Source organism: Hylobates moloch, unplaced genomic scaffold (genome assembly GCF_009828535.3).
Source record: "Hylobates moloch isolate HMO894 unplaced genomic scaffold, HMol_V3 SCAFFOLD_21, whole genome shotgun sequence".
Taxonomy (NCBI): domain Eukaryota; kingdom Metazoa; phylum Chordata; class Mammalia; order Primates; family Hylobatidae; genus Hylobates; species Hylobates moloch.
In genome coordinates, this window is record NW_026652296.1 from 7511638 (window position 1) to 7532523 (window position 20886).

General features: G+C 42.6%; 1 protein-coding gene across 1 annotated transcript in view; it reads right to left on the minus strand.

The window, feature by feature from the left end:
* Nucleotides 1-8463: 8463 nt before the first annotated feature.
* The window catches only part of TSHZ2 (teashirt zinc finger homeobox 2), a 282716-nt gene continuing 270293 nt past the window's right edge, over nucleotides 8464-20886 (minus strand). The window contains exon 2 of the mRNA XM_032142616.2: nucleotides 8464-11528. Within this exon, the coding sequence (XP_031998507.1) occupies nucleotides 8464-11528 (3065 nt within the window). The remainder of the gene's footprint in view (nucleotides 11529-20886) is intronic.

The window sequence follows — 20886 nt, forward strand, 5'->3', positions numbered from 1 at the left end:
GTATAAAAAAAAATCAACACATATCACGGAACAATAACTTGAAGGCTAACTTCCTTGAACAAAATCTCCTTTAGCCATAGTCCTTTGCCTACTGGCACGAGTGCTGGGTAGCTTGCAAGGCATATATTTGGGCTAAAGTTGGTGAAACTTGAGAAACACTTGCTCATTCTGGACATCCATCCTTTGGGCTGGGGGTTTTGACATGCAAGAAGATTCCACTCTTTGTAGCAAATACAGCCAAGGCACCATAACACATGTTCAAAAATCAGCTCATTAAGACTATGCACTTTAAAGGCACCATGCTTTGAAACATCGTCTGTTCCATATACACTGAAGATGAGCACTGGCGGCCCAGTGCTACATAAGGAGCCCTGTGCTCCGATTCTGATGGCTGTGGCCTGGAGTCTCAGTTCCGCTACCTGCTGCTGTGAGTCTTGGGCACCTGAAACACCTTCTCTGAGCCTCAGCTTTCTCATCTCTAATATGGGTATAATATTTACTTTGCAGTTTTGCTGTGAGGATTAGACAAATACCATAGGTCAAATGTGCTGGGTAACAGCATTGACTAAATATCTTAAGGATTAGAGAACATACACCATTTCACAAGCTATGCCGGCAATGAGTATTGTGCCCTAAGGCAAGAGACGTATTAGTAGAAGGCAAAAGATTTATATAACCTGAAAAGAAACCAGAGTATATCAGGAGAGCAGGGTGACCAACTCACCTGGTTTGTCTGGAATTTTCTGGTTTCAATCTCAAATCCCTGGAACCCTCCTGGCCAAGTCCTGGGTAAGCCTGAATGATTGGTTCCTCTCCAGGGTTGCCCAGCCTGCCCCCCTCCTCTGACTAGCAGCAACTTGACGAAATCTTCAGAAGAAGGAAGTAGAGTTTCCTAAAGAACAGCCCAGTATCCTCTGAGATGGGGAGAAGTGGCATTCATGTAACAGCCCAAAGCCCTGGTGGGGTTACCTTGGGGGAGAGGGGACAAAGAACACCAAGAAACAGGGCCAGTGTCTCCACCTGACCTGCTACCAGATCCAGGGGCTGCGAGCTAGCAGCCTAGGAGTTGAATCTGGTCTCTGATGTACTTTGTTTGGCTTGAAGGGTGTTCAGAACAAAAACAACAAAACAAACTAAAACCCAAACCAAACCAAAACACATCCATAAAAAAAAAACCCTCTCGACTAAAACACTGGGGGGCTCACACAAAGATCTGGATTTGCTACTACTTTGTAAACCACTGGTGCTGTGCAAGGCCTCCTTGCTTCCCTGTGACAGCCCCTGCTGGCATTCTAGGCTCCTCCAGGTCATTGCCCAGCCCTGGGAGCACTTGTATTCATGATCCCTAATATTCGGGCACCGGTATCCACTGTTTTCTACAAATAATCCTTCAACAGTCTTGATGCTGAATGCCAGTTTTAAGGGAAATTTGTGTTTATTTATGGCTATGAAGTGTGGGTAGGTGGGAGATGATTCCGTGGCAAGTCAAACTTGCCCAAAATTCATTGAGAAAAAGCTCTTGATCACTGGGTCTCAACAATCAGAAGATGTCTGAGTTGGAAAGTATCTATTTTTTGTTTATTTTCACAGATAAAAGGTATAGAATCAGCCCCATGGAAACACCTTCTGTGCCTAAATATTTTCTGTGCCTCCTGCAAGTCAACAAATAACGACACAAATAAATACATGAACGTGTTCCAGGAAACAAACCAAACCAAACAACCGTTTTCCATATACTCCTGGCTTCTTGGGCTTCTGGAGGCGAATGTTCTCAACAGCTACACAGAGTTCTGTAAAACCCCCAAATGTGACATGCGCCTGTGGCTGCTGGCATCCCTTTTCCCTCCAGGTGAGCCTCACATAACATTTACACTGGATTTAATAGGAGAACATGACATGCACTGATTTTCAACAAACTCCTGATCTTCCAGGAGAGAGTTAGGAAAGAAAGCAACTGCACACCAAATTCTCTTCTATTTTGGTACCCTTAACACATTCCCTTATCTCCCTGGCCTACATATCATTTAACAAACTGCCCTGCGATTCTTGCAGGGCGTGGCGCCATGACTGATTTAAAATCCCCGCATTGCTAAAACTGCATTGTTCTTCATCAAGTTGAGTCATTTTTATGTGAAGTGTCAAGCTCCCTAACAAATAACTCCTGCCAGACAAATCAAGTTCCTCGTCTTAGAGCCGAGGCTAAATAGTTTATAGCTTTAATCTGCTCACCGAGGTGTGCAGTCTATGACAGTAATTATAAATGCAAGGAGAAATTATAGCTGAATGCTTTAACTGCATTAGGAGCCGTTTGATGAACAATCATGAACGCCTGCTCATTTCCAACAATAGAGGGCAAGTTAGTGTCAATGCGTTAGAGAGATTTCAGTTCTGCATGGCTTTTTCTCCCATTTACCACGGAATGTCACTTGTCTCCTAGAAAGTAGAAAAAAGCATCGTGGAAAGCTTTAAACTTAATAGTTAAAAAAAAAAAGACAAAGAGAAATGCAGGGAAAACTGTTTATCATTATGACTTCTTTTTCTCTGTTTGTTTGGCGGCAGGTTGGGTTTCAAATTAGCTCAGTGAAGGTAACTGCTTGTTTACTTAGTAGAGGCCTTTAAAAAAATCCTCCCCAAGCCATTTTTGAGAGGTCTTTATGGAGAAAGACTTCTTTGCAGGAAGGCAAGTTCAAAATCCTGACAGGGAGCAGCTCTGGTGATTGTGTGTCCCTCCACCAGATTCTGCTCCTCATCCGCAACCACCTAAGCTAATGACACAGTTTAGCTCTTTATTTTCCCCTCCTCACTTTCGCAGAAAGACGTTTTTAATTTAGCTGAAGAATTACACAAATGTATTTTAAAGACATAAATCCATATAAAAAATATGAGCTAATTAAAACATTGCACTCCCTGTCGCTCATGGATTTTCAATTTAGCGAAAGAAAAAAGAATTGCATCTGGTTAAATGAAAAGATGATACTGATGGCAGATTGGAGTAAATGAAAAATAATGTTACTCTGTATTAAAGCACCAAATTATACACGTCAGGATTGAGCATTCAAAAGTCCAAATGAGAGGAGAAGGTGCAATGGAGGCTGAGATGCATACACGGATGCATACACAGATATTTTTGAAAAAATGCAAACGTTAAGGAAGACGATGCATTGGTTTCTTGCTGCCTGAGAGATGCTAGAGTCTTGTACTTGACCCTGTTTCCTCAGTTCTCATTTTGTTTCCCTAAAATGAATTCCTGAGGGTCAGAATGAGGATGTCCTTTTTTAATCTTAGGTATACGTATTTTCACTGGAATTTGGGTCATTTCTTGGTTAGACACCATAATGGCAAATGTATAATTACCTGATTGAACAAGAGCATTAAAAGAAAGAGAACAAGGATGTTCTGCTTCACCCTGCAGGTCAGTCCTGGGCCCCTGAGTTGCAATGTTTGATAGCTGGAGCCTCCAAAAGGCCCAGGAAAGTGTCCTTTCTCCTCTTAACTCTTAGGCCACATTTTACAGCTTTCTCTCTGGGCTGTTGGAGGTACATCCAGCCATGAGTATTGCCTAGCAACCATCAGGCAAGGAGGAGGAAACCAAGGAGCAGGAGAAAGTTGATGAGCACTGGAGAGTCCTGGGTTCAAATCCTACCTCCAGGTTTAGTTTTGCGTTCTTGGACAAATCATGAAACTCTTTGAGCTTTGGTTTACCTCTCTGCAAAATGAGGATAATATGAATAATTATGCCTGAGTTACAAAAAGAGGCCAGTCAACGGTAGTTTCACTGTCATTGTTATCTGAATCAAAGAGCAGATTGAGGTTTTGCAGGATTATTAATTAGTTAGAGTTGAGAAGTTGCTGCGAGTTCTCTACGCTGCAGGTGAGGCTACAGGGCATGGTAAGAGCATGTAGTGGCTCTGCCTAGAACTCGCTTTTCTTATAGACCTACTATGTGCTTTTCTTGTAAACCTACTATGGGCTTTAAGGAACATAATTAATACATTTAATTCTTACAACCTTCCTATGAGAAGGCTATTATGTCCACATCATATAGATGTAGGAGTGGGACATGTCTTCATGAAAGCGGGTCAGTTGGGGGTTAAACTCAGCATTCTTTTCCGAACACTGCCTCTGAGACCACTGTTCCCCATCCTGGCTTCCCCCAGAACCAGGCAGAGCCACCTCCTGTGTGCTCCTTTCAGCATTTCCCCTAGAGTTTTTCATCTATTAGTCTGCCACTAGCCTCAAAGGCAGACTCTTGTCCTGGTTATGGTTTACTCCCTGGGAATTAGCACAGTGCTTGCTGTGGAACGATGGCTTTCTAGATATGTCATAATGAATGAGTGAGGCTCAGAGACTGTAGGACCTTGGGGAATTCAGGCAGAATCTCTCTGCCTCCATTTTCTCTTCCCTATCATGTGTGACTCAACCTCTACTTCATAGGGCTGTTTGTGAGAATAAAGCAAAATAATGTTTGCAAAGTGCTTGCTGCAAGGCTTGGCACGTTTTGCGATTATGATAGGTAGAACTTCTGGTTCACTATTATACTTCCATTGTTAAATATAATAGAGTCTGGTGCATAGTAAAAGCACAACCAATATTTGTTGAAGGATGAACGGAATGCAGGGCGGGAAGAAAAGAAGGAAGGAAAGAAGAAAAAAGGAAGGAAAGAAGGGAAAGAGGAAGGAATGAAGGAACAAAGGAGGGAAAAGAGGATGAAAGGAAGGAATATTTATTTAATGGAGGAAGGAATGGTTGATGCCATTAATAGACATTAATTTGTCCAGGCTATTTTGTTCTTCCCAACTGCCACATAATCTATGCTATTAGGGTTGCCAGATTTAGCTAATAAAAATACAGGATGCCTAGTTAAATTTGAATTCTGATAAACAATGAATACTTTTAAAATATAAGTATGGCCCATGCAATATTTGAGCCAGGCTTATACTCAAAACATATTTGTCATTTATCTGAAATATAAATTTAACTGGACATCCATTCTGTATTTTGTCTGGCAACCTTACGCGCTTTTCACCCTGAACATGTGTTTTTATCAAGCCGCCTACAACAGAAGAGGCAGCTCATTGGACTAGAATACTTTCCTGCCAACAATTTCAAGGCTAGGTGTGCTGCTAAACTTGTACACTATATTACACGGTAATGACTATAATTTCAAGCCTTTATGCATTTCAGACTCATTGATTTGCTCTCTGTTTAATTTCTATTAGTCAAGAGCATGTGGCTTTTAAAGATATATACAAATACATATTGAAATTGTTTTAGATTACTTATGACCTAAAATAGAGATGCACACTTAATATTTTCTTTTTTTTTTTGGAGACGGAGTCTCGCTCTGCTGTCACCCAGGCTGGAGTGCAGTGGCACGATCTTGGCTCACTGCAAGCTCCGCCTCCCAGGTTCACGCCATTCTCCTGCCTCAGCCTCTCTGAGTAGCTGGGACTACAGGCGCCCGCCACCATGCCCGGCTAATTTTTTGTATTTTTAGTAGAGACGGGGTTTCACCGTGGTCTCGATCTCCTGACCTCGTGATCCGCCCGCCTCGGCCTCCTAAAGTGCTGGGATTACAAGCGTGAGCCACCGCGCCTGGCCCACACTTAATATTTTCTAATGAAATTTTTAATGAAAAGATGCATTTAATATTTGGCACAGCATTTTGCAGGATTTAAGATGTATCTGGTAAAGGAAAGAAAATTCAGATCAAAAGTTGTGTCTTTCGAAAAACATAGATAGGTTAAAGGTCTCACGTTTTCCATGAAATCTTGATCATACTTTCTAAAACATCATGTCACTTTCCATAATTTGTGCTATTACGCATTACAACTAAGAGTAGAGTTCCAGACAACAGTGATGTCATTTCATGACCATTTACAAACCTTACATGCATCATTCTAAGCAATGGGCAAGGTATTGCATAAATGTCGTTCTAAAAGAGGACCCTGGGGATGGAGGCATTTTTTTCTAAGGTGACCAAAGCACCAAGAATCGACCTTTGTACAGATGGGGGAAACATTCAGGCCGGTAGGAGTATTTTTAGGATGAACACAAACACAGCCAGTACCTGCACCATCTTTTTTGTTTACAAAACATACACACACACCCATGGCTTTGAGTGAGTCCCAAACACTCGAACCTGTTTTTCTGCAGTCCTCTCAGAACCACAGCCTAATGGTGCTTGTAAGGATGGAGCTTTGGTTTTGTATAATGAAAACGCCAATACGGTGCTTTCGAGGTCCAGATTAGATATACTCATCCTGTACAAATGCAGAGAGGTGCCAAAATGGCTACCTTATCTATGTATTTAATGGATTTATACAACCTTTTGTATATGTTTTTCCAAATTATTGGTTCACCTTTGAATCCCTAGAACAGGTATCAAACATTCCAGATTCTGACTGACGATGGATCAAGCTTTCTTTTCCTTACCTCTCCCTATCTACATATCACAGTGTTTTGGCAATTATATTAATTTTCTAAAAAAGATTACAAACCTAACAGGTGGAAAAGTGGTCTTTGTTATAGCACAAATAAATATTACCTGTTTGTCCTCTTCACCATGGTTTCAACCCACCACTATTGGATTTGAAATATCTTTCTTCTCTCTAGGTATTCTGTGTATGCCCCCACCCCCCCCCCTTTTTTTTTTTTTTTTAAGAACCAGGAAAACATAATTGCAAGTTATTTAGGATTTAAAATGTTATGTAGCAAATAAAGAGGACGCTGTCGAACCCCAAGCTCAGGTGTGAATTCAATGGATGCATTTTGGCTTTTCTTTCAATTCTGTGAGCTGAACAAATCATGCTTGGAAGGAATGAGAAGAATCTGCCAATAACACATTTAACCATCATGATAAAAACATGCGAACCAAAAAGATAGTCTACATTTGGGGCCAGATAGCAATTAGAGTTATAGGAGGACTCCTCTCCATCAGAAGCATAGATCTCCTCACTCAGGGGAAAGTCCCAGGTCAAATATTTTAACTTTTTATTTCATCTTGGCCATCTTCACACCCATAAACCTCTCTGCCTGATGTGAAGCAAACCCAAAGCCATGCCATCTAAATACCGCTCTCTACCTGGAACTCTCCTAGTGTCCTACCTTTCTAGCTTGTTCTGAAAGTCTTCTATTTGTAAACCAAAGCTCTGACAATAGGGTGTGGTGAGCGATTATATGTTATTAGTTTTTCATATTTGATTGTGAATTAATTAAGAGCTAATTAATTAGGAGCAAATCTGTAACTTAGCATGACATAAACTGGATTGGTCAGCACAGAAGGTTTAGTTCAGGTTGGGTTCCCGTCTTGGGGAATGGCCGAAGGTGGAGGACCACCTGAACACATAGGAGGGCCCTTAGTGTGTGGGGGCATCGTGCCGGAAGGGAGAGGAAAAGAAGCAGAGAAAACACAAATAGGCAAATGAAACAGATTTGTTAAGACCCAGCTTTGCTTATACTCAACATTTGAAAATCGCTGGTGAAACTAATCTGCCAATGCACTTGACCTTGGTCTCTGCCCTGTTTCCTAAAAATGACACAAATGGTCTGGGCGTGGGTGACTATATAAGGCATGGAACTTCTATGATACATGATGCAAATTATCTTCAAGCTATGAGACTCCATGCACATTAACATAAGTGTACAGAAAGCCATTTGTTTCTTTATGTGAAATGAAACCTCAAGGGCACACATTGCCTCCATCTTTGTTAAAGGTGGGCTCTAATATTGGTCTATCCACAAGAAAACAAAAGATGAAAGAAGAAAATAAGCTTCTTCTCTTTTCATCTCAATGTTCTGCAAAGAAGAATATTTTTCTACCAACCTGTTAAGGGCACATGCTCATTCATAGGACACTTAATGTAGAAAATAACCAAAGGGAAGAGGTGGAAGGTGGCAATTGCTAAAGTAAGCTGCAAAAAAGCATTCATTACAAGTAACAATCATAAAGACACCTTTAAGCTATTCATGAGCTGATTAAGGAATCTCTATATAGCAACTACTTCTAGCACTCTCCAATCTTTCTTCCATTGCTCATCTTTTTGTCACTTTATAAATCATTGGCATTGCTATGGAAAGGTGGGGTGGTGAAATGGAATGGTGACAGAAGTTAGTATCTAATAATTAAAGTGAAAGATAGCCTTGGCCGGACACTGGAGCTTGCTTTGGGTAATTCAGGATTATGGATGATGAAGGCCTAATAAAAGCAGTAGTAATCTGTGAACTTTATCTCTCTCAACCCGTTTTATTCTAGTTCCCAGCTCTGAACTAGAGGACTTGAGAGAATGATTAGGACTTAGTTTTCATGTTCTGGTCTTTCATAAAAATTAATCCTACTCCAGCAAGCTACTATCCTGCTTGGCATTGGGAGACACTAGCTGCCTCTAAGCAGACCCAACTCCCTGTAAGAAGCTCCTTACCAGGCTAGTCGCAATGCCTCGGAGCAAACCCATACCTGCAGAGCTATTCTTCATCCACGTCTGTTACAAACTGTGAATGGTGTTCGGGTGACTTGCTGTGCGTTTTGCTTAGGTGGAGTTTTACCGCATGTTTGCTCACAAATGTCCGACAGCACAACTTACACTTGAATTTAGAGTCTGTGTCCTCTTCGGCAGCTATTGTTTCCGGAGACCTCTGAGCCGACGATACCCGGGAGATCTCTTGCTCCACCTTGCTTTGCTGGTCCACTGACAAGCGGGTCATGTCCTTCATTTGGAAACCCAGGTGAGATTCTAAGTGACTGATGTAGGTAGAAGGGGTTCTGAACTGGGAGGCACAGTCACTGCAATAAAAGATGGGGTGGCCTTTGTCCATGTTTTTCAGAAATTTTGTCCCGCCCGTTTTCCTAAGCTGGTACTTGACGTTGGCCAGCCAGTGACTGATAGTGGTCATTGAGAGTCCCGTAAACTTGGAGATTTGCATACGCTCTTGTGGGCCCAGATCAGACAGCAGGTATTTGCCCTCTGATGTCTGGAAGAGGCTCGAGGCAAACTGGGCTTGTAGAATCAGAAGATGCTGAGGATTCCAGTTGGACTGCCGGCCTTTTCTTTTATGCAAAGTTGAGACTTCACTGGAGACATCCTCAAAGCGCCTGACATCCATTTCCAGCTTCATGGGAGGGACCCTGGAGGAGGAGGCTGGCTTTGGGGTGGTGGCTTTGGGGAGGACTTTGACCATGTCGGCAATGTCAGACAGAGCGTGCTTCTGAGGTGGGGACGTACAGGATTGTGCTTGAGAGGACTCAGCTTTCTTGCTTTTGGACTTGGTCAGGTCGATGGGCTGATCATTGTTCTCAAACAGGTAACGCCTGGACATACTGGCTGACCTTGTGGAGGCGGGACTCAAGACCGGCTTGTCCATGACACTGAGATTCGACTTGTGGAACATGGAAATTGTGCTTGAACTTGGGCTGGAGCAGGAAGGTGAGCGCAAGGGCTCCGTGGCTTTGCCCAGGTGATTGTTCAGGACGGACTGCAGGGCGCTGAGCGGGTTGATGCATGGCAGGGACGGGGCGTGGTTGGCGAGGGCGCACCCGTTGCTCAGAGCAGATGTGGGCTCCAGGGGCTGGGGTTTCTCCTTCTGGCTGCCCTCTTTCATCAGCTTGTCCTCCTCCTTCAGGGGACCCAGATCCGTCTTTTTGGCTTCTGGAGGTGTTTCACTTTTGCGGAAAGAATCGCCCTCACCGTGGCTGAAAGATGAGGCCTCTTCATGGGGACTTTCTTTCCCACACTCCTTCACCGCTTCATCTTTGTCTTCTGACTCCATCTTGACTTGAGTGTAAGCGGCCAGGTGTGTGGGCATAGAAACCAGTGGCATCACTTTCCACTTTGGTGCAATGGGCCTCAGCTTGTTGGTGAGATTAGGCCGGATCTGCAGTACCTGGGATCCCATAGGCAAAGGCGGCTTGGTGCCCTCAGACAGCTGGTAGGCTGCATGGATGCTGGGGTAGGCACTCCAGCTGGGGGCCCCGTTTTGGGCTTTGTTGATGGCTGTGGTGACAGTATTTTCCAAAGATTTCAAAATGTCCCCTCCACCCTTTGAGCCATCTTCCAAGTCCTCCTCCCTTAGGTATTGATATTTGATTGTAGGGTCTAAAGGTTTTTGTAGAGGATCTTCATAGTCCTCGCTTTTTGCGACTTTCTCATCCTTGCTGGTTTCCTCCGGCCTTTCTTTTTTACTCTCTTTCTTTAACTCAGTTGTAGAGGCTGTACAATCTGATGCTGAGTTACTGGATGGCTTGGGAGCCAGAGAATCACTGTTTGGGGCCTCGGACAATGACTGCATTTTCTCCACTGCTAGCGGGTCTAATACCAGCTGCTTCCCTTTCTTGGAGGCAGAGCTGGTGACCTTGAGAAAGTGACCTGTGACCATCATGTGGGTGGTGAGCTGCTGCAAGGTGTCATGGGAGCTCCCACACTCCATGCACTTTAAGATCTGGGACTTGCAGGCTTCAAACTGCCAGGTGTAGCTGGCTCCATTTTGGTAGCCATAGCGGTTGTTGGAGGACAACTGCAAGTTGGCGTTCTTGTGAGAAGAAAAAGAATCTGCAAAAGATCCTGTGGTTGAATCGGGGGAACACGGCCGATTGACATCAAAAACGCGTTTCTTAGCCGGGGTGACCATTTTCGAGGAAATGGTTGGGACTGGCTCCTTCAAAGGCACTTTTTGGTAATGTTTTGTTTTAATCATGTGGACGCTCAAATCTTGGAGGGAATCAAAGGAGTCGCCACAAAACATACATTTCAAAACCTTTTGAGCATCCTCTTTGTCCATATCCTGGAAAGCCCTTTTCCGGGGCTTTGAATAGCTCGTGGGTCTGAGCTTGTCCTTTTTGCGGTTGTCATCTTGATAGTGGCCCGTTTCGTTCATATGCACAGTCAGCTCGACTAGGGTGTCGTAGGCCGCGCTGCACTGTCGGCATCGGAATCTGCTGGCCCCTGTGAACACAGTCCCGCACATCTTGCTGCTCTGCCGGTACAACTGCACCGAGCTGAACAGGCTGGGTTTCGAGACGGATCTAGAAGGCAAGTTCTGCTGCAGGCTTTTGGACAGAGCGTCTTGGTGCCAATCAAAATCACTCTTGTTGCTGCCGTTTCGGGTGTCACAGTTCCTCCTCTCACTATTGGACAGCTTGAAGCCAAGGCCCAGGCCTGACCAGTAGGAATCCGACAGGATGTTGGCGTAGACAGCGGTCATTTTATCCATGCAATTGTGTGCTTCGTTTGGAAGCTTGACGTGAGTGTTTGCTTTCTTGTCCGAGGCATCTCGGCCGCAGACACTCTTGATGTCCGACACCTGATCACTGGCGTCGCTCAGCAGAGACTCGTTCTCGGCATCCTGATTGGACAAATGACTTCCTGGAGAGTTCTGGTAGCTGAAGCAACCTTTTTGCTCTGGGCCCGTTTCTAGCTCCTCGTCCGTCCCTGTGTCATTGCCACCCTGCAGTTGAGCTACTGAACCGCTGTCTTCCTCCTCCTCCTCTTCTTTTATTTCCTCCTCTTCTTTCAGCTGTTCCTCCTGGGCGTAGCCTGCAAGAGAAGAAGAAGAGATGAAACGACAATAACAGGCTCCATATTCCATTCCAATTTCCTCACATAGACTAAGTGCTTCCCATGCCGAACTGAACAATGATTTAACCTACACTTTTATGCACTGTGAGCAGTGGACACAGGAAAAGCCAAATGGTGTCTTTCGTGCAATCTACTGCTTTTTTTTAATTGGCAGGAGTCATAATTCTTTATAAATGCCTAGGATCCCAAGTTAATAATTTTCAGGTTTAAGGAATATCTTTCTAATATTCCTGTAATGGGATAGTTGCTAAATTCATGTGTATGATTTTTAGGAAATCTGGATTGAAATTCATATCCCATTGAAGTCCTATCTCTACAGGAAAGAATGTTGGCTCATAGGGAGACTAAGACTTGACTCTTGGCATCTAGATGGTAAAGTTTACCAAGACACTTGGATATATTGGCATATAACCATATAAATAAATCATTTTTGAGTGCTCAGAAGTAATTTGGATGCACAGCCATTATATTTTTTGATAGCCACTGTCTTTCTGCTATAACATTTTTATTTGTAGAGAATCACACAGCAGGAAGAGAGATTATGGGGTATGCAAATAAAATCTTCTGTTGATAGTTGAAAAATTATATAAGCTCAGTAAATATAATGACTTGAAAATAATTGCAAATGGTGCTAGAATGGGAGATTTGGCGACTATCTTATTATTCTAAAACAGGTTTATGAAGACCTTTCCAGACAAGGTTGAAAATGCCCTCTCGATCTTGTGCCTGTAATTTCAAATGCACTGTGATTTGTGGGTACCCGTCATGAGATGCCAATTATATATTTGATTTGTAGATGCAAAATGCTATTGGGGATGCATGCTTTCTCTTCTCTGAAAGGATTTAGGACCAGTAATTGCATAGGGAAAATGAAGACATGAGCGAGCTGGTGCAAAGGGAATTAATGGGCAAATATCCATCAATGGAGATGGGGAATGTGACATTATGCCTATGGGCTCATTTTCTTCACCTGGCCTTTTCAAAGCCATGCAGATAAAATGCAACCAAAGAAGTCCCAAAGAAAAGGAGATCCAGTTTTAGGTTTGCAAGGCCTGCACGATCTTAATGCAATATTTTCTTTATGAACTTCTATCTCCTCTCTCTGTGGCAGGTAGCAACTTGGGGAAAACCTTAGAGAAGTCTCTGTTATTTCCAGTCACTAAGGACAAAGCTTGGAAAAGGAGTGGGCATGTGCTGGAGGTCCGTCCTGTGAGGCAGGCACAGAGAATTAGAAGAGAAGGGGATTTGCTAGGATAAAGCAGCTACAATCAGCAACTCCAAAGGCTGCCACTGCTGCTGCTGCTGAAGATAAAGAATATTTATCGAGCAATTGCTGTCTCCTAGGAAGTAAGCTAAACACTGCAAATGCATTCTTTCATTTTGTCTTAATATCTGCATGAAGTAGCCACTATTATTTTCATTTCACAGAGGGGGAAACTGAGGCTTTAAGGAAATTCACCCAAGGCCACACAGCTAGCGTTGCACATAGCTAGCGTTGGACATACACCCAAGTCTGCCTGATGGGAGAATGCCCGAATGCAGCAGATGCCGCTGTCTTTGTATTGCCAACCTAACGAAGAAGAACCCTTTGATGAGACCCAAAGGCTAAAGGTTAAGCAGTGGAATTTCATTGAAATATCACTAAGTAGATAACCACATCACAGGGAAAAACTGTGGGAAAACTGGAGACAAGAGCCATGATTTTAGTGACAGAATACCATAAAACAAGATGAAATGTATAAATTCAGTCTAGCCACGAGTTTTATGGTTGCGTTAGTTATTTTACTGCTATTGGTGTGGTGTGTTTTACCTTTCTAGCAAATTGACAGGTGGATTTTTTATTAAATTGGCATTACTGGTCTCTAGTCTCAAAAATTGGCTTGAAAAAACAACTACTCAATCTAGTCAAAAAACCATGAATAAGCGGTCACAACTTGCAGGAAAACTGTAGTTTAAAATGACCGTATGGCCGAATTAGATTATTCCTGTCGGTATCATCCCATTTTCTTTTTCCTGGATTAACGTGTATGTTTGCAAAAAATAGATATACCATTCAAAGAGAAAGTCTCTGTTATAAAATTAATAAATTAATAACAACTGATAAAATAAGTTGTTACTGAGCCAAGTAACATACATCAGAGAATCAGACAAATTTCATCAATCAAATAGGGTCACTTTGAGAATGAAGGGGTGCTATTACTCTGGAACAGATGCTGGGTCAACAGGTATTCATCAGGTTGTTCCAGGCCAACTAAGACGTGTGACAACACCTATGGGTAACGTAATCACAGCAACAAAGAAGCAAGTAAAGAAATCTGGGGATTTGGTGGCCACGAGGACTTTCTGTCATCACAATTGGCTAAGGGCATTTCTGGGTTTCATTCATCTCAGTATTTTCAGTGCTTGGTACCGTGCCTGACATCTAGCAAGAAGTTGGGAAGTAATTCCTGTTATTTTGTGTGTACTTTGATGAAATATACATACATGCACTCTAATGCTTGCACCTGTGCGCGCGCACACACACACACACACACACACACAAAATCTGCCCACCCAATATAGTCATTTTCAAACTAGGAGACAAGAAGTGTTCTTTTTTTTTTTTTTCACTGACATTTGGAAGCAGAGCTTTCTGGACCAGCTCAACCTCACAATCTACTTTGTCCTTCTAAATGGATTCCCCAGAAGAAAAGTCAGAGACAGCAAACGCCTCCCCCACAATACAGATAAAATTTTCTGCTTAATTAGGCATTGACATGTTTACTATAACCTTTACAGAAGAGTAACTCGTGCTGAGAGACCCTTTTTGTCTGTTTTCCTCTGCAGAGCAGACTAAATCTCATGCACTGGATAAGGTAAGGCATTGAAAAGCCTCATACAAAAAGTGCCAAACATCTGTCAAAGTGAGTGTATTTTAACAATGGCTGAGGGTTCCAAGGAGTTTTTTTTTTAAAAAAACACATTTCAATATTATACATCTAAAACTGTTCACTTGACTTAAGTGATTTTGTTTGCCACCAGCAGTTGGGGCAAGAGAGGAAAGGCAGCCAGAACAGGGGTGATCTGGGTGAATGATGAGTATCAGTCTCTCTCTCTATTGAGACTCGTTTAATAAGATTGCATCTTGTGTAAGTCTTAGTATAAGTGGATGAGTGGCAAGTTTATTCTTATGAATACTTACTGAATGAACGAAAACTATCACAGTTATGCCAAAGCACAGGACAAAAGAACTGTTCTCTATAGAACTTCCTTGTTGATTGGGGGTCGAAGATCAAACTTCATAGTGGCAAAAATTTCCTTTTCCAACCTAAATTTCCAGTTTCATCCATTTCCCCAGCTTGACTCTGGCCACATGAGATGTCCTCATTCCTGGAACAGCTGATTCATGAGCAAATCCGGTCCATTCTTTGACTGAACTACTGACTCAAGAGACCATTTTTCTCCCACTCCATGGCCACTGCTCTAGCCTGGGCCACCATATTGTCCCCTAGGTTGGACAATGAGCTTCCTGTTTCTACTTCCCACAGTCTGCTCTTCAGTGAACTGCTAGAAGATTCTTTGTAAAAGGGATTAGGTCATGACGTCCCTCTGTTTTAACTCCTGCAGTGTCTTTCTGTTGCACTTACAATAAAATCTCAACCCTTAGCATGGTCTACAAGAGCCTGCAGGATGTGCCCTAGGCCAACCTCCCTGCCCCTCTCTCAGCACCCATGGCCTTTTCTTCATGCCTAGGAAACAATAGTCTACTTGCTCCTCCTTGACCCCGCCAATCCTTCTTCTGACTGAGGCTTTCTGCCTTTGCAGATTTTTCTGACCAAAAAGTTCTTCGTCTGCACCATCACATAGCGGGTTCCATCAAGTCTCAGCTCCAATGGGCCCTTCTCAGTGAGACCTTTTCTGATGTCTCCCCTGTTCTGTGTAACTATCCATCACATCACCCTACTGCCTGAAATCCCTGGAGCACTTACCAGACTCCGAAATAAGTCCATTTGTTTATTGATTGATGTCTTCTTCTACTGAATGCAAGGTTAGAATATCTATCCCCATGCAGTCAGAATGCTCCTCCCCAGTGCTCAATTCACATCCTGGCACAGAGTGATGTCCACAAACTATTTGAGTGAATGAATGAATAGATTACACAGTACAAAGGATTATTCCAGCTGCAAACTCTGGCTCCATTCCTCAGCAGTGCAATTGGTACTTCTGGTGGGTAAAGATCTCCTCACCCTCAGCCCATGTAGAGAGATGTGAATTACAATCATACTAATCAACTTCACTCAATGATAAAACCAGAGCATCGGCTGTATGCTGAGGCTCACACTTGTAATCCCAGCATTTTAGGAGGCTGAGGCAGGTGGATCATCTGAGGTCAGGAGTTCAACACCAGCCTGGCCAACATGGTGAAACCCAGTTTCTACTAAAAAAAAAAAAGAAAATTAGCCAGGTGTGGTGGCGCATGCTTGTAATCCCGGCTACTCGGGAGGCTGAGGCAGGAGAACCACTTGAAGTGGGAGATGGAGGTTGTAATGAGCTGAGATTGTGCCACTGCACTCCAGCCTGGGCGACAGAGTGAGACTCTGTCTAAAATAAAATAAAATGAAATGAAATAAAATAAAACCAGAGCATCCCCATAAATCATCTTTTCAGGACAACCCAGCTACCAACTTCCTTGCTGCCCAACTTCTTTGAGCTGTGGATTTATACTTCTAAGTATAAAGGCTGCAAATAAGCAACGAGACCACAAAGCATCAGAATCTATGCTCTTAATGTGAACAGACTTTGATTCAACGAAGATTCACACATGGGAACTTTGAAAGTATGGACTAATTTTATAATGGATAAAGTCCATTAGCTGGTCTACTATAAACAACATTACACATGTATTAGCAGACATACATATTAGAGTAGCCTTCCCCTGAATTCTTCGTTTAAAAAAGGAGAAATATTATTAGAGAAGAATATTTTATATGCTGCATTTGTTTTACCCTAATAGTATGTGGGTAAAAATTAGAAATAAACCCTTACATTTTATTTTCTTCCTAGAGAAATTTTCTTTCATATGAAAGGTTAATGGCTGGGCATGGTGGCTAACACCTATAACCTCAGTACTTGTGGGAAACTGAGGCGTGAGGATTACTTGAGCCCAGGAGTTGGAGACCAGCCTGTGCAACATAGCAAGACTGTTTCTACAAAAAAATTAAAAAAAAAATAGCCAGGCATGATGGTGCGTGCCTATGGTCCCAGCTACTCGGGTGGCTGTGGTGGGAGGATCACTTGAGCCCAGAAGGTTGAGGCTGCAGTGAGCTATGATCATGTCACTGCACTGCAGTCTGGGTGACAGAGCAAGACCCTGTCCCAAAAAAACAACAACAAAAAGAGGAAAACAATTATTTTTAAAACTACGCCACCTCAATTGTTTCCAAACCTCTAGTCAGAATGATTTAAATGAAATTGTGCAAAATAATTCATGGGTGGTGTGGAGTTAGATATCAGACTTTTGCTAGGCATACGTTTCTGTAGTCACCTTGAAAGTCCACAGTACCGTTTACAGTAAAAACACTGACAGTTTTAAAAATGGCAGTAGAGATGGAACCGATATAAGAACAATTTAAAACTCAAGAAGGCTGATTTTTAAAAACTAAACCAGAATTCAACCAAGACCTCATTTAAAAACATATCCAATGGTGACAGGATCATTTTTGCCAGTCTACTGCACTAAATGACTGTTTAAAGTCGCAGGAAGATGCCACAGGGTTCAAGGCAGATGTAAATGAGGAGATCGTGAGAATTTCTCAGTGAATTTTTTGTACCCAGTAGGTACAAAAAATGATGACTTGGAATAAGAGCCCCCTGTCATGAGGCTGTAGTGTTTTGGTGACTGTGGTCTAAAAGTCTGTTAGTATGTATATTATTATTGGCACTAATTGGCATGCATGTTGGCAGGCTGAGTAAAGAGATACAGGATTCAGTGTTCAAGGAAGCTGAGCTATTCTCAAGTGTAGCCAGGCCTGGAGTGAGGGCCTCTTGGAGGGCCATGTGGAGGGATCCCTCTGCTTTTTGCTTCAGGAGAGAGGAAGTCTAGAGAGCTGTGGGATCCTTGCACTATTCCTGAGCACAGACTTCATTTACAGAGAATCCAGGTACCACAGGCCAGGGCCCAGTGTGTTTGCTGGCTGGAGAAGTTATCTACGTTCATGCACATTTTTAAACAGAAAAATGTTCAAAAAGAAACATGACATTTGTGGTGCGTGGATTTTTATCCCTGGCATGCCAATATAACATAAGTGTTACTGATACATACGGATCGAGAGAGAAGAGTTTGCTCCCTCCTCTCTCTGAAAGTCAGAACCAAACAAATAGAATTCTTTGTTTAAAGAACTGCTGGAGATGGTGTGGGTGCAGTGTTGGGGGGCCATCCTGAGCCCATCAGTACTCTGCGGAGATAAATGCGGAGGTTTCTGGTGGTCATCAAAACAACAGTATCTCTCTCTTTTTTTCAATTTCCTGATGATGGTTCTGTTAATTGGAATGTTTTTTATGTACCGTGGATGCATACCAGGTGGGTTCTGTCTGAACACTTAATGTACGCTTGTTGCTTCTTTCTTGGGCCATGGTTACAGCTCTTTGGACTGTAAAACGTTTTCTAATCATATTTTGTGAGTTTCTCCACATCTTGGTCATCAGCAAAAAAACGGCTAAACTAGTTTAAGTCAGGGGAAGTGGATATTCTGTCATCCCTTTGTGGTTCATCTGTTTATTCATTTAATCAAGAAATATTTATTTTGCAGTTACCACATGCAAGACACTTTAGTGGAGTTTCACTAGGATTTTCGTCACAGTGGGTCTTCCAAGGCCAAGGCAAGTAGAGAGGTGAGTTATGGAGAGAAGTTGGATGCTGAGGTTATGGAGAGAGAGGTCATGAAAAGGTCACACATTACTGAAGGAAGGCAGGTAACGAAAATGGGCGAAGCAGGCCAGGTGGAGGAAAATCCATTCTCAGTTGCAAAGGTAAGTAATCATGGATGCTCAGCTAGACTGGACACTTGCCTGGAGGACACCGACGGCTGTGAGTAACAGGAAAGTTTATGGCACATCAGAATCACAGCAGACCAGGTGCAATGGCTCACGCCTGTAATTCCAGCACTTTGGGAGGCAGAAGTGGGTGGATCATATGAGGTCAGGAGTTTGAGATCAGCCTGGCCGACATGGTGAAACCCCATCTCTACTAAAAATACAAAAAATTAGCCGCATATGGTGGTGCATGCCTGTAATCTCAGCTACTTGGGAGGCTGCGAGGGAGGAGAATCACTTGAGCACAGGAGGCGGAGGTTGCAGAGAGCCAAGATCATGCCACTGCATTCCAGCCTGTCCAAGAAGCAAGACTCTGTCTCAAAAAAAAAAAAAAAAAAAAAAAAAAAAAAGCACAGCTGCTACTGAAGGACTTTCATGGAGTTTAGGACTGCCAGGTATTTCGTCTGGGCCAAACCATGTGGACAAAACTAAATACATCTGAGACCCAACCATTTGCACCCTCTGAACCACGGGAACCAGGGGTTAGAGAATCTGGTATGCTTTTCTGGTTCTCTCTCCTATCAGCTCTTTGACCTATTTCTTCATCTGTCAACCTCAAATAGGAGTGACTATCCCAAGCCTGACTGACTAAAAGGGTCCTATCAGGACAAAAGAGGAAGTGTATTATAAACTCACACTGTTCAAGTAGAGTTGATGAATGGTGTCCGCATCAGCTGGGAGCTTGTTAGAAATGCAGGCTCTCAGCCCCACCCCAAGCCTACAGAACAGAAATCATTGAACAAGGTCCCTAGAGGATTCCTATGCTCCAGAGAATTTGAGAAATCTGGATGTAAATTGCAAAACTGTTAATTAATAGAGAGATATTTAGGAATCTACTTCTCCATGCCTACGTTCACCAATGTATGTGGGAACCAGCTTTGTGAAAAGATCATACAACTTTGAGGACTTTCAGCCCCTGTGCTCTCCAGAGACCAAGAGACTAAATGCCTGTGGCTTAGATGGTTGCTCCCAGTTTATACTGGAAAACACCAACCAAGAGAGAAATAAATTGCTGATTCAAGAACTGATCAGTTAACAGGGTAGATAAGATGGCCCCTCAGCCTTGGGATCAGGCAGAGCTTGGTGTACTGTGTAATGTCTTGGGAAGGACGAGACAATCTTCGGAAAATTACTGAAAATTGTCAAAGGCACAGCTTCCTCATCTATAAAATAGGAATAATAATAGTATCTGCTTCTTAAGATGCTTTAGAGTATCGCATGTGAAAAAGTATGTGAAACACCAAGAATGCAGGGCTACGTCCCACTTCTCAGCCCTGGTTCTAGGCACTTTCCAACCACTGTACATCTCATCTTCAACCTGAACCCACAGATGGCTGAAATCAGTTGAGTCTGGCATTCTTTGTTATCCCTAAATCTTATTCCAAGCCAACAGCTTTTAGATGGTATTCACAATAGATAAGAACCAGCTTTGTTTATGTGTCATGCATAAGAAAAGAGCTTCCTCCAGTTTGGGGTTTGTTATTTAATATTAAATCACTTGTACAAGGAGCCAGTGGTATGTGTGCTGGGAACTTCCGTAGAAAGTGATGTACAAACATCAAATAGCAAGTTATTAGGTCATTAGCCATAATGATAATGTCTGCAATCCTCAAGAAATAAAGCAACCCACCATCTGAGAAAAAAGGTCTTTGTTAGAGGCCTCAGGCTTTGCATTGAGAGAGGTGACAAATGTTTAAAGCAGAAGGTCTCCAAGAAAAGTGCTTTATATTCAGCTACCTAGAATTTCAGTCCAGCGTATATTATTATTGCAACATGTCTTGGTGACAATTTAAAAAAGCAGAGTGAGAAAATATTCATGGAGAAGGGTGAGAAGGGGACCACTTTATAAGCTTTTTGGTAGCTCCAGTTTAGAAATCATTATCCTTACATTATCCTTACACCCAGAGAGTCACAAATCAGGAACAGAGGAGAAAACGAAGTGAAACAAAACAGGAACAAAGAAACTACACAATAGAACTTAGACTTTCCTATCAAATTAAGATTTTTAGGTGTTGACTTTTCAAGTGGTAACAAATATTTTCAGCAAGGCATGCATGCTTATTTTCTATACATTTATTCTGCATAAAGATATATAAACACACTCACACACATATAGTTCCTTCCAAGACTGGAGAGGTTTTTTTTTTTCCCCCAAGAAAAAGCACAGTGAATCATTGTCCAAAATGACCTTCAGAAAGTATATGAAGCTGCTGCACCATCTGTATTTTTTCAGACATATATTCCA